This window comes from Pelodiscus sinensis, chromosome 17 (assembly GCF_052426305.1).
Source record: "Pelodiscus sinensis isolate ZL-2025 chromosome 17, ASM5242630v1, whole genome shotgun sequence".
Taxonomy (NCBI): domain Eukaryota; kingdom Metazoa; phylum Chordata; order Testudines; family Trionychidae; genus Pelodiscus; species Pelodiscus sinensis.
In genome coordinates, this window is record NC_143068.1 from 34533741 (window position 1) to 34547318 (window position 13578).

A 13578-nucleotide genomic window follows, 5' to 3' on the forward strand; every position below is an offset into this window, starting at 1 on the left:
TTGGCCAGTTGACGTTGCGAACCCCTATGGCCACCCCAGTGGCAATTCTGGACACCGTGGGCATTCCACCAGGCCCAGGGCACGCTGCCCACTGGTCCTCTGTCTGCCCCAGAGGCAACAGTTAGCCGCCCCCTCCCACCAGATCTGGAGCCCCCACTACAGCACCCCTTAGGCCCAGCAAAGCCCCTTGGCCTAAACCCAGGGCCAACTAGGGGGTGGGCAGGACACAAATCCCACAGTGGCCTCTTTGTCATCTTCCCCAGACAAGCCGGTGGGGGGCACTTCCATCACGGGCCCTCCCCCCGGATACAGGGCTTTGCAGGACTCGCTCCAAAAGGCCAGCCCTCGGTCTTAACCTGCACGCGGAGGAGGTAACCGAGCAGCATGACCCAATGGTCAACGTCCTGGCCCCCGAAGGGCCTGCCAGTGATCACGTCCAGCCTTGCCCTGGCCAAGACACGAAGCGCCTCGACTTATTCGACCGAACGGTTTATTCTACGGCAGCCGCTACTCTGGAGAGGGAACCAGCCATGCCAAGCTGCCTGGCTCTTCGCGGAACCGGTTCATGGCCTCGCAGCATCCAGGACTCTGGCAACGCCAGGAAGTCCTTGGGCATGCATACCTGGTCCATGCAACGCCAGGCCTTCACGCCGCCTTTCAGGGGCCTTTCCCTCCTTGCACCAGGACGGATTTCTCACATCGCCTTCGGTATTCCCGTCGCAAGGCATCCCGGCCCCGGTCTTGTAACGGGCAGGGACAGTCGAGAACCGACATTGCCGGATCCTCCTCCACGGACTATCCCGCTTCCCCGAGCTGGGGCTGGCGTTACCTCGGACGGCTGTGTCCTTCAGATGGGCCAGTCTCTCCCATTCCGCTCCCTCCTACCAGTGCCTCTCGAGGGATCCTTTCCTTGGGGTCCAGCATCCCTTCCCTGGATCCAGGGCACTGGTAACTGCCTTTGGCTTCCAGGAGGCCCACTTCCATACCCTCGCGCAGGCGGTACCTCTGCTTTCTGGCGGGTGCGCCCGTTCTCAGCTCACGGCTCTCTCTTTCGGGCTTTCCATGGCACGTTCACCAAGCGTATGGCAGCCACGGAGCCCTCTGGCGCCATGGAGTCCAGGTCTAGCCCCACCTGACTGACTGGCTCTTGCGGGGCTGCTCCTTCCAACAGGCGGAGATGCGCGTTGCCTTCAACGGGGCCACTCTGCAAAGGCCAGGCCTGCTCCTCAAGCGGGGAACATTGACCCTCGTGCCCACGGAAAGGATCGAATTCATCGGGCGGGGCTGGACCACCAGGCTCTTCTGCCGGAGCAACGATTCTCAGGGCTAGCTCAGCTGTTGTGGTCGCTCGTCGACTTTCCCGTCACCCTGGCCAGGACGTGCCTCAGGCTCACGGCTACATACGTAGCCTCGTTTGCCAGGCTCCCTGCGACCTCTCTAGTGCTGGCTCATGTCGACATATCGTCTGGGGCACAACTGCATCGCTGTGGTGGTCATGGTTCCCTGTCCCATGATCTACGCCCTCAGATGGTAGCTAGACCCCAGGTTGGTGATGGTTGGTGTCTGCTTTTTTTTTTTTTAACCGTTGTCCATTAAGCAGCACCCGGGAAGGTACCACAGTTCTTGGGTCAGCGACACTCTGACTCTCCTCCCGGCTAAGGCTTGTGACTCACCTGACCGGAACAGACCCGAGCAAGCCCTCGGAGAGGAGAAAACAGTTACTCACCTTTGTAACTGTTGTGCGAGAGGTGCTGCTCATATCTACTCCACACCCACCCTCCTTCCCCGCTGTCGGAATAGCCGCAAGGAGCGGAGGGGTGGCCGGGTCATATCTAGGGCGTCACTCGGGGCCCCACAGCCAGCCCGACAGGTAGCAGCTGGGGGAAAAACTTTCCATCAGCCATGCACGCGGGGCGCACACCTGATCGGAACAGAGACGAGCAGCACATCGTGAAGAAGGCGAGTAACTGTTTTTTCCGCACATGGATGGAAAAAACGAGAGGGAGCAGTGATGCTCCATCGGACCCCAACTCTCAGACAGCCGCAAGCCCTGTCCCATCCAGCGTCCTAGGCAAAGACACATGAAGGCTGGGGGATGGGGTGTCTCATACCAGCAAGGCAATCAGGGAGGTGACAGGTGCCTGCCTGGGTTAATTATTAACAGGGGAGGGGGGCAAGTTAAACTAAATTCCCTTCCCCCACTCTTTCGCGCACGCTGCCTTCCAGCCTTCGGCAGCTGGTTTGCTGTGGAAGAAGGGAAGGGAGAGCTGAGCAGCGGGGAGAGGGACGAAAGGACAGGGGCTGGCGTGAACCACCTGCCTCCTAGCAGAGCCTCCTCTTTCCCAGGGCGGGGCGGGGAGGAGCCCCGGGCCCCTGCGGGTCGACGGTGCGCTCCGGCATTCCGAGGGGGCGCGAGTGGCCAGCCCGAGGGCCCGGCCCGTTTCCGTCTTACCGTTACTGTGGTTTCCTGTCTGGAGCGACGTGGGAGGCTGCAGGTTGCCGCTGAGGGTCCCGTAGCCACGGTAACTGTAGTTCAAGCTGCCGTTGATGTAGACCGGATCCTGGGAGTAGGAGGACGCTGGCAGCGAATAGGAGGAGTGTGTGATGGCTGTGGAGTCTCTGGAGTGCTGCTTATCCAAAGCGATCGGCTCGTCCTGCAGCGCGGAAAGCGACAGATGGAAGGGCTGCGCCCGGCACACGCAGCGTGTCTACCCCGGTGGCCAGGAACAGCCTACTGGGCCAGCCCCCGCCAGTGCCCGTGCGTGCCAGCCCATCGGAGCACGGAGCGGCCGAGGGCGGCTTCCCCCCAGTTACAGACGGGTCAAGCTGCCGGCTTGCACGCTTCCCCAGGAAACTGTGAGGAAGGTGTTTACATACACGCAGCCAAAACGTCCCTGGACCTTTGGCAGAGCAGGCGAGTCTCAGCTCCCGGGTCCCAGTCAATCGCCCGCCCCCCACACAACAATCCCTGCCCCTTTGCGGCTGCTTTGTTTGACCCTGCGCCTCCCCCCCCGCCCTGCCTTGGTCTGGCACCCACCCCCATGTACATGGTTTCTTCTTGTTCTCCAGACTTTTCCCCTGGTGCAACATACAAGCACAGCCTGGTCTCCCTTTTCCGTCGCCCTGTACGCAGACCAAGCGTGTCCAGCCTGGCACAGGTATTACGCCCGTCATCAGCGATCCAGGGAGAGCGTAAGATTTCTGCGGACCTAGCCTGTCCATTCGGGCTCATCTGCCCCAGGCTGGGGTGAAATGGGGCCAGGCACGCAGCGGGTTACAGGGGGCCTACCTGAGATGTCTGATAGATCTCCAGTCGCATTCTCTTGGCTGCTTTCCGTGTTTCGCTCTCGCATGCAGCTGCGAGGATATTTTCTGCCATGGCTGAGGTGAGGTGCGGTGGAGTGGGTCTGGTCTGGGGAGACACACAACCAGGCAGGTCATCGTTTGAGAAGCACAGACACTGATGGAAACAATCGTTTCATCTCCAGTGTCCCTGTCCCCCGGCCATGCATGCCCAGAGGGTGGCGGAGAACGTGCAGCGACACTTCCAAGAGATGAACATTGGAAGCAGGGGCACAGAAAATATCCAGAAGGGCTTGTGATCTGGCCCCTTTCTCCACACCCCTGCAAGGAGGACAGGCCAGCGGGCCCTAGGGTGGCCTTCTGACCGGGTGGTAGGACAAGCAGGGCATGGAAGGTGGGAAAAGCCGCTCACCATTTCCATGCCGTTCTTCTTCATGCGCCGGCAGGATTTGAGGTAAGTGCGAATGCGTTTGCGAGCTCTCTCCTGGAACTCAGGGAACTGTCGGCTGCAGGACTCTATAATCGCCTGGATCTTCTCTTTGGGCTGCTTGGAGATGGGAACCATACGGTCCAGATTCTCATCCACAAAAAGGCGCACAAACATCTGCAAAGAGAATGGAGAGCGGTTGGGGGGACGGGAGGCAGCAGACACCCGGGGGAGCTGCCCCCACTCGGCTCTCGCCTGCAATTCTTACATTGAAGGCCTTTAGTCGCTCCGGATCCATCCCTTCGGAGTCATTTATCTTATCGTTATCCTCGTGGTCATCGTGGTCGTCGTCGTCTTCGTCTGCGGTGGGCGCTCTGCCCACGGTCAGGTCCTCTGGACAGCCACTGACCTCGGTCTTGATGGAGTCGTAACTGCCCGAACTGTATGGAGGGGACTGAGAGAGAAGAGAGGAAGACGTCAGGAGGCCCCAGACCTTCGCTCACCCTCGGGCCGCTGCTGAAGCCCGGGGTCCGATCTCAAACAGGACAAGGAACAGGGAGATGCAGAAGCCCTTTGTCTTTTCCCGGTTTGCTCTGGCTCCTGTGCTCCTCTTGTCTGTCTGTCTGTCAGCCAGCACCACACAGCCCTTCCCGCTGCCTGATCCCACCAGGAAGTCCCACCCCTTTTATTATAACATCAGCGTGAAATCCATGGCGCTGTCCCAAACGCAGCACTGCGGGATCGAACAGGAGCAGAGGGGCCAGGGGAGCAGAAGAGCCACTCGGGCAAACAGCAAATCAGAGCAGCCGAAAATGGAAGCAGCAAAGAGGCAAAGTCCCCGGCAGCCACTCCCTCTTCCATGGCGTTTGTTTAAAGGGTGGGTGTGGGGTCCCTCTGACAACCTGGGAGGAACTGCAGTGGGGCCAAGGGGCCATACACAGCGCAGGGATCTCTTCTCTGGGGAAACGGGTGACATGTGCCGTGGGCCTCTTGCCGTGCTCGGACAGGGAGAGGCCTGGCAGGCGGTTACCCTATGGCTGAAGCCCTGGGCCAGGGGTCAGCGGCTCCCTGAGAGAGTCTGGCCGGGTCCCCTGGAGCTCGGGTCCCCAGGGCACCTTCAGAGGAAGGTGGGACGTGGTGCAGTTTTCAAAATGGCCGAAGGTGGGGTGGGCACCTCACTCCTGAAAGGGCTGAAGCAGCCATAGCACCTACCCAGCCTTCGGGCCTTTCGAAAACCCCTAGAGCCTCCGTCTGCATCTTTAAGCCCCTAAATTCTCTGTCCGTCTGATCCTGTCTCCCAGCTAGCTGTCCATCTCTACGTGGGGATAACGGACAGGCCCTCTGCCACCTAGTGCAGACCGAGCAGGCCGCCGTCCGTAACACAAAGCGGCCTTTCCGACCCCTCGGCTCCTCTACAATTGGGGCGCGCCCTGGGCCAAGGAGCTGCCGGGAGCAAGGCGTGTGCGCACAGGTGCTGCCTTGTGTGTGTGTCTGATTCATCCTGCATCGCGGGAGTGCACACACACAATGACACTCGGCCAGTGCCTGTCCCTTGTGAACCTGTTCCTGCTACAGCAGAGAGCCGCTTGCTCCGCCAGGTGTGGGGCACACCTCGCCTCTGTCCTCTAGAGAAGCTGCTTTCTGTGAGAGAGGACCTGGCTCCCTGGAAGGGTTTCCACGCGTGAGCGGAGGGAGTTGCGTCTTGGGCGCTAGTATTGGCACCATGCGCGCTGGTCGGATGGGTGCACCTTGCCGGCTCCTAGCAGCGTTTATTGCTATGTATAATTCACTCATTTCCACACGCACTGAATGGCGCTGCTCCTGGCTAGGGATGTTAAATAGCGACTCACTGACTAACCACATCACCAGTGCACTTTGCATCGACTATTCAATTAGTCGATAAGGGCACCTCCGCCACTGAAGTGTAGCCACAGCTCTAGGGCCGTGTGGACTCCCCCGCTGACCCTGGGCTCCGTGCGGCGCTGCCGCTTTGAAACGTCGCGTGCAGCCTGGAGACACCCCGGCTGGCCCCGGGCTGCACGTGGTGTTTCAAAGCAGCAGCACCACGTGGAGCCCGGGGTCTGGCCCCAGACTCCACACAGCACTGCCGCTTTGAAACCCCCCCTCCTCTTTCTCTCCCTCTTGCTGCCTCTTTCTGATAGAGGCAGTGGGGCGGGGGAGGGGAGCGACTAGTTGACTAGTGTGTCGACTGTCCGATAAGCATTTGCATATTGGATGGTCGACTAGTCCTTCACATCCCTACTCCAGACCTCTTAGCTGACCACTGGGCAGGAAACTTAAGCTCCTTACCTGACTGTTTGCAGCCAGTCATTGGTCGGGGTTTTCTACACACACCTCCTCCCTCACAGGAGTCCTGGGCAATATGGGGTGGATGAGGTGGGAAGGAAAGAGACTCCACAGGTGTCTGAGGTGGGAGGGAGCCTGGTGGTGCCCTGCAACTAAACCCTCAGGGCATGTCTACACAGCAAAGTTATTTCAAAATAACTTTCCTAGCGTCTACACAGCCATTCCGTGATTTCGAAATTAATTTGAAATAGCGGAGGGCTTATTTCGAAATTGGTAAGCCTCATTCCATGAGGAATAGCGCCAATTTCAAAATTGCTATTTCGAAATACGGGCTGTGTAGACGCTTATTTTGAAATAGGGGGCCTCCAGCCCTTCCAGGGTGCCTTGCTGGCCGCCCTGGTCACAAGGTAACTTCTGACCTGATGCCCTGCCGGAACTGGTTCCAACCAGCCTTAAATGCGATTCCACATCCACTCAGTGTGGACACGCTATTTCGAAATGCATTTTGTGTGTAGACGTGTTATTTTGAATTAGCTATTTCGAAATAACACTGCAGTGCAGACATACCCTCAGGGGGGAAGCTGCCCGCCGCCACGCCGACCGGCCAGAACCCACCAGGCCGCCGTCGCCCGCCTTGCATTCCAGCAGGAAGGCGAGTGCAGCTGCAGGCTTGGCGAAGGAGGGGGTGGGCCTAACATTTCCGGTGCGTGGCCGTGCGGCCGCACCGCTTAGTGGGAGCCCCGCAGGGGCCTGCTGAGGCATCACCAGCGGCTGTGCAGAGGGGCGATGTGCCGCAGCAGAGACCTGCCTGCTGACACCTCCCGGGGAGATGCTGCCGGCTGCCGTTGCATCTGTCGTGGCTGGTTTGTGGGGCGAGGGGACTGGGGAACGGCTTTCCCAGGGGAAGGCTCGGGGCGTTTCGCCCACGGGACAGCCTTGCCAGAGCGGCAGTCGAGGCGGGGGGGGGGGGGGAATGCTGCTGTCTCAACCGAGGCGTGGGAAAGGGTCACTACGCAGTAATGTCTTTGCAGGCCCTGAGCAAATCCACATGCTCAGCAGCAGGCTCTTTGTGGAGCTGCCTGGGGGCAGGGCTATGGGCCAGGGCTCCTGGTATAAGGTTTCCTCTCCCCCTACCTCTGCTAACCACGCTGCCTCCAGTTGGGCCTTGTTTTCACTGCACAGCCAGAGTCCCAAGTCTGGAGCAAAGCCAGAGCCAGCTGCTCGCTAGCAGTTCCTCAGCGCTGGCCGAGTACAGCGCCACGGCTTTCCCCGTCCCTCCCTAGAAGGGAATGCATCCAGCTCCCCGGGCAGGCTCCACCCCTCTCCGAACCGGCCCCGTGCGGAGCCCCATTCCCTCATCTCCACGGAGAGGAGCAAAGTCCTCTGCTGCCCTCGGACATCTCGTGTGCACGTTCCTCCATTTTCCTCGCGGCCTGGGGAGGGCTGTAAAGGAGTCTGGGCGTTTTACCGCGCAGGTGGCTCTCTGTGTATCCCCTTCCCCCGCCCAGGCGTGCTGGCCAGACCAACCTCCGCTGTCGTCTTGGCTGTGTACTTGACCCGGCTCCGCAGCCCGTCGGCACAGCTGTCCGACTGGTAGGAGGGAGCGACGTGGGCAGACGGGAGCTTGTCACAGAGGTTGATGGGCTGGTCCTCGGCTGAGGCGGTGAAGTCCATGGGAGCCGCAGTCCCGTTCCCGTTCATTTCCGGGAAGGCGCTGTCTCCCTGCGTGCTGCTGGAGGTGGAAGGGTTCAGGGTGGAGGAGCCGTTCCCACTGCAGCTCTCGGACGAGGAATCATCTGCAACGAGAGCGAGGCGTCCGCTCAAATCCCACAGCCCCCTCCCTGAACGCGCCCGTCCGCCCTACCCGGAGCCAGGAGAGCAGCTGCTGCCCCCCCGCCAATAGGGACATGGTAGCATCCTGCCCAGAGCCTGCATGGGCCACGGCTTTTGCCAGACTGCCAGTGGGCATAGGGGGAGAGAAACGAGTTTTGTAGGGCTCCCCAGAATCCCGTGTGCCCAGCTCGCACGCCAGTCACGGCCTAGGCCACACAGGGGCGTCATCGCCCTGCAGTGCGATGGATCTGAGCAGCCCTCCTCCTGGGAGGCCGACGTTTGCCCCCTGCCCCCCACTGAACCGCCCCAGCACGGCAGACCCGTGGGAAGGGGTATCCTGGCCTTGTCCGCCCCACTGACGTCAATGGGGGTTTGGCTTCCCAGGGCAGAGACTCCAGGGCAGACACCGCTGGGCATTCTGGCAGAAATGCACCTCAGTGCAGAACGGGAGACGCCTCAGGGGCCCTGGTGCTAGGTTCCCATCCCAGGGACTCCTCACATACGTCCTGTTGCAGCTGCGGGCAGAATCCCTCCCTGTTCCTCTCCGGGAGCCACACGGACGCATGGGCACAGACCGACTGCCCCCTGCCTCGCCCCTCTTCCAGCAGCCTGGCACTGAGCTATCTGGGCAGCGAAATGCAGAGCCGGGGCCTGTGCGTTGCATAGAAACACCATCCGCTCGTCCTCCAGGCTCCTGCTGCAGCTCCCGCCCGCTTCTCTCCGAGCTCCCTCCAGTGCCCAAGGACACGGCTCTCACCAGGGGACTCCCTGACACCTACCTGTCTTTGCCCGCGTCTTCCGTATCCACACCAGCCAGCCCCCCATGTCAGGGGCACAGACACCCCGTGCGTCTATACGTCCCCCCCGGCTGCCCCGCAGGCTCTCTCCTGCATGCCTCTGCTCCCAGCCCCGGCTCCCGGCGCTCCTGCCTCTGCATCGCTTGGCACCCAGCTGCCCCCATCCCATCCTCCCTCCCTGCCATGTACCTGGACCCCAACTGCCTCCTGCTCTTACGCACAAGCGCCTTTCCTCCTCCTTTACACACCCAGGCCGGAGCTGCGGGGCACTAGGGAACAGTGTGGCCATGGGCAGAAATCGCTTTCCTCCCGGCAGGGCGCAGGGACCTCGCCTGGCTTTCGCGTGCTCAGGAGCCAGTCTCCTGGGTCAGATGTCACATTTTTTAAACTCTGCTCCATCTATTTCCCCTTCCCGCCCCCTCCCTGCAGCCGTAAATCCTTTATTGCATTAGGTGCCGCTTGGAGGGGGACCGGGAGCCGCTTCCTGTGCAATTGTGAGCTGTGGTTCAAACAAAGAAGCTGCACCAACTGACAAGCAGATGGCGGTCCCTGGCTTCCTGTTCCCTGCCTCCGCGCTCCTGCGGCAGGACAATAGGGGTCAGGCTGCCGGAGAACACGGGACACATGGGACTCTGGCGCATGTGCAGGAGGCCAAAGGTGTGTGCGGCAGAGGAGGGGGAAAGAAGGTGCCATAGCTGCTGCTATCAGTCTCCCTCCTCTCCCTGCCCCCTCCCGACTCCACAGGGAAACTTTAATGGGTGAACTTTCCTGTGACCCCTGTGGAGGCGGTAGCAGCAGCGAGGACTTTGTATCCCTTAAAATAAACAGTCTCAAGTACAATTAGGCCTCCGAAAAGGGGCCAGGCAGGACGGTGAGGCTAGAAAGGGACCTGGAGAACGCAACTCCTCCAGCCCCGAGCTGAGACAGGACCACGCCAGTCCAGACCCACGGCTCTCCGCCTCGCCAGGCTGCAGCGCCCCTTTCAGGGTCTGCCTTGTCGCGGGGACCCCCAGGCCTCCCCTCACTCCCATTAAACACAAACGGCTTACAGACTAGACATGAAAACACAAACGCGTCCGGAGCAGCGGCCGTTACCACGTCACGGCAACACAAACCCACCGGGACATACACACCGGCAGCGCCCAGTATAAGCACGTCACGGCATTTCAGTTTGCTTCTTCTGTAGGCGGCTGTAAAATGAGGCCAATGTCTAGACTAGAGAGCATATCCCCCGGAGACCTCTGGTACCCCAGGGATCCGCGCATCCCGGGTGGGAACCACTGACCTAGACCGTCCCCGACAGGCGTGCACCCCAGCCTGCCTGCTGCTGGTACAAGCTCTTCCACGAAACCCTTCTACTCGTGCGCCAACTCTTACGAGGGGCCTTTCTTCTTCCCGCACGCCCCCCAACCAGCCACCAGAGCCTGGCCCCCGCCTCCCTGTTACACAGCCAGGGCTGGAGCCGAGCTAACCCTCGGTGTGGCTGTTCAGTGCCCCTGCATGGCTCCATCCTGCCTGGCCTGTGCCCCGTGGCTGGCAGCTGCAGCTTGCCAGGCTGTGCCCGGACAGGACTCAGAGCTAGTGGGTGGGATTCTGCATTATGTATGTGACCTGAGGAGTAGGTCCAAGGCGGGAGAAGTGGGTAGACCACTGGGACAATGGGGAAGAGGGTGCTTCCCCGCAGCATCCTCCGTCCGGGTCTGGGGGCCCCTTGCCTGGGACTCTAGCTACGCTTAGATGTGCATTTTGCTGTGGCGCGCGTCCTCTGGCGGGCCTATCCGTGCTTGTACGCCCTGTGCGCCTGCATGAGCTCAGTCCTGTGTACGCCTTGCTCGTGCACACTGCGGGGGGAGGAGGGCCTGTGCTTCACGTTGGTTTGCACTGCCGACCTGCCTGGCGCCTGCGGCCCCTTGCTTGCTCAGCCGTGGCCATAGGCAGGACACAGACAGCAGGCAGGCTGCTCTCGGAGAGCCGGGGCTCGCTCCCCCTCTGCCTGGCTCTGTCCCCGCGCTGCTCCCTCGGCGCTAGACAGGGCTCCTCCGGGGGGGCCGTGGCCTTACTCGGCGCTGCCTCTCTCCGCAGGATTAGGGAGAATTATTCCTGTGCACAGAGGCACAAGCTGCACCACAGGACCCGCTGTAAGCCCGGGCATCGCCACAGCAACCGAACTGCTCCTCGCAGGGTGGCCAATCACCGACCTCCCTCTAGGCCAATGGGAGAATGTCTCGGCCGCTTTGGGACCTCTCCTGGCTGATCGCTCTCTCCTGAGCGCCGAGGCTGCAGCTGGGGTGGCGTGTAGCAGGCAGGCGGCCTGTGCACAGTCTACCTGGCCTCGCTGCGCCCGCCTGCGCCCTGCACCACAGCACCCAAAGGCACAGCCCCACGCTTGCTCCCTGCACCGGGGCGGCCTGGGCTCCGGATCTCCGCTGCCTCCAAGCCCTGCAAGCCCCGTGGCACTTGGGGCAGGAATTAGCATGATTCTGGCCAAGGAATCAATTGAGGGCGTATTATTACCAAAGTGTCAAAACTCTGACAGAGGCAGATGCATGGCAGCCCTCCTCCTGCGTGCCACGCCAGCCCTCCGCGAAACGCCCTTCCTCCTCCCCGCTGTCCTACAGCCAAAGGAGGAGGTCTAAAAGGCCGTCGGCAGGGCAGCTGTCCGTGCCAAGAACCCCCCTACAGGATAACGTTTTGGGTCCTCCCTCCCCAGGGCCAGGCACTTGCTTTCACGCACCAGCTCAAGGACACACAGGAGACACAAGCTGAAGATTCAATTCACATCCAACGCCAGCATAACAATCTTGGGTTTGTTACGCACACACAATACGAAGGGCGTTTCCGAAAACGGGTTAGCAACCAGTAAGGGGTGTAATCCAAGGCCAGGGCAGGCTGAAGCAACTGCCCAGCGGCTACTGCAGGGAGAGCATATTTGATTTCAATCTACGATGAATAAAAGTACATACTAAAGAAATCTGCAAACAAATTAGCCCCGCTTGCACGTTTTTATGGGCTACGTGGCTCACACCACCTCTCTGTATTAACAAAGTGTCCAATTCATCCCGCCAGGAACAAGATACTCTACGGAAGTTACGGAGAAGCAGGTTCAGACACAGATCTCGACGTCTTCGGCTCAGGCTAAGAGCAGCGTTAGCAAACTTATGAATGCAGAACTTCACTACATTTCCTGGCTTCCTTCTCTGCAGGACCCACACACGAGCCTCTCAATACTTCTCAGCGACAGAGGGGTCAGCAAAACCGACGTGCTGGACAAAACACCGGGCAAAGAGTCCCTAAAGCCTGAGCAATGAATGCGGGGCTCTTACGAAGCAGCATGCATGCAGGGCCGAGGTCTCCTGCCCAGGCTGTCGAACCTGAGCAGGGCTGATTCCCAGAGCACTGGAATTCAGCTGCATGACTCCCTGGGGCAGAGCAAAGCGAACACATTTCACCAGTTCTTGCTGCAACTGTGCTCAGAGCAGGGCAGAGCCTCGGTGAGCTCCAAGTAGCTGGACAAGGAGGGTACGTCTAGACTACAGGCTTCTGTCGACAGAAGTTTTGTTGACAGATACTGTCGACAAAACTTCTGTCGACAAAGAGCGTCTAGACTACATTGAGTTCTGTCGACAAAGCAAGCTGCTTTGTCGACATGGTAGTGTGGACGCAAAGGACAGTTTCCATGCAATAACACCTTCTGTCGACAGAAGGTGTTATGCCTCGTAAAATGAGGTTTACCAGCGTCGACAAAACTGCTGAGTTCTGTCGACGTGATGTCGACAGAACTCAGTGGTAGTGTGGACGCAGGTATAGTTTTGTCGACAAAACTTTTGTCGACAAAACTCTGTAGTCTAGACACACTCGGACTGAGCTGCCCCATGGCAAGGGGGGGTCGAGAATTTCCCTGCTCATACCCCAATCCCAATTCTGTTACGTGTAGCCCTTTGCCAGATAGTTTGGCTGGAAAAATTCCAGCCCGGGGGAGGGGGGGGGTACGAGCTCTTTGTTTCAACCAGACTCTTTTGTGCGGCCTTGGTCATCCTCTTCAAATGGTCCTTTTGCTGCTCTTTGACCGGATGAGCAGTGGCTTTTAACAGCTTGCCAGGCTGAATTCTGAGGCAAATAATTGTTGGTGTTAAAAAGCGTCAAACTTTGGGGATTTATGCACATTTCCATAAACAGCTGGCAAGTGCCCAAACCCACCACCACCAAACAGTGCGATTCTGTGAACAGCTGGGGAGCAAAGCCAGGCTAGGCTGCTATTAATATATTAATTATCCCGGCAGCATGAGCCTCGTGAGTTCTCTGCCCTCGGCTGGAGTTTGGCTAAGCGAGAAGCCCCTCTAAAGAGGACAATCAGAAGCCCCCATGCAGATGGAAGGGCAAAAGCAATGCAACTTTTAACTGTTCTTTCGTTCAGAAACAAAATCATTGAAATTTCACGTCACAGGTCATCTTTGGCAGCTGGGATTCTGCTGGGGAGTTCTGATGCTGGGAGACACTGGAACCCGTGAACTGGAATTTAGCGGGTCCAGGTTGGCAAGGCAGGCCTGAAGCACGACTGAAAATCAGGGCTTGTGCAGAGCACCGGCCTCCCCATCGGCCGCACAGGCCTTGATTGAACGTGCTCTCGTCAGGGGCATTGTTCTCTGGCACGGGGCTGGCTGCACACATGCGTGGCTGCAAAGTGAAAACCCCTACGCCGTCGTTCTGAGCATCCACGGAGCACTGTGTGCCTTTCGGAACGACGAATCTGGCAGCAGCATCTCTGGCCTCTCGTTAGCTTCACCAATCCTGGGGAAACGTCGAGGGACAGGCTCTTGGCTCCTCAGGAAGCCTCGAGTGGGAGATCAGTCATTTACTAAATAAATTAATCAGGGCTCAGAAATTTCAATTGGAGGAGGCGCCCGGATTATC

The 13578-nt window shown here is 59.5% G+C and overlaps 1 protein-coding gene and 1 long non-coding RNA gene across 7 annotated transcripts in view; one reads left to right on the plus strand and one right to left on the minus strand.

The window, feature by feature from the left end:
* NOL4L (nucleolar protein 4 like) overlaps positions 1–13578 on the minus strand; it is a 113836-nt gene that overhangs the window by 12960 nt on the left and 87298 nt on the right. For all 6 annotated transcript variants that reach the window (XM_014570850.3, XM_075900827.2, XM_075900831.2 and 3 more), the window contains 5 exons: positions 7565–7833; positions 3999–4184; positions 3716–3907; positions 3290–3412; positions 2453–2654 (listed from right to left, as the gene is read on the minus strand). In XM_014570850.3, the coding sequence (XP_014426336.2) occupies positions 2453–2654; positions 3290–3412; positions 3716–3907; positions 3999–4184; positions 7565–7833 (972 nt within the window). The remainder of the gene's footprint in view (positions 1–2452; positions 2655–3289; positions 3413–3715; positions 3908–3998; positions 4185–7564; positions 7834–13578) is intronic.
* On the plus strand, positions 6775–12349 carry LOC142818811 (uncharacterized). The gene is made up of 3 exons (XR_012896456.2): positions 6775–6900; positions 9097–9324; positions 11734–12349. It is a non-coding gene; the product is annotated as an uncharacterized LOC142818811 (long non-coding RNA).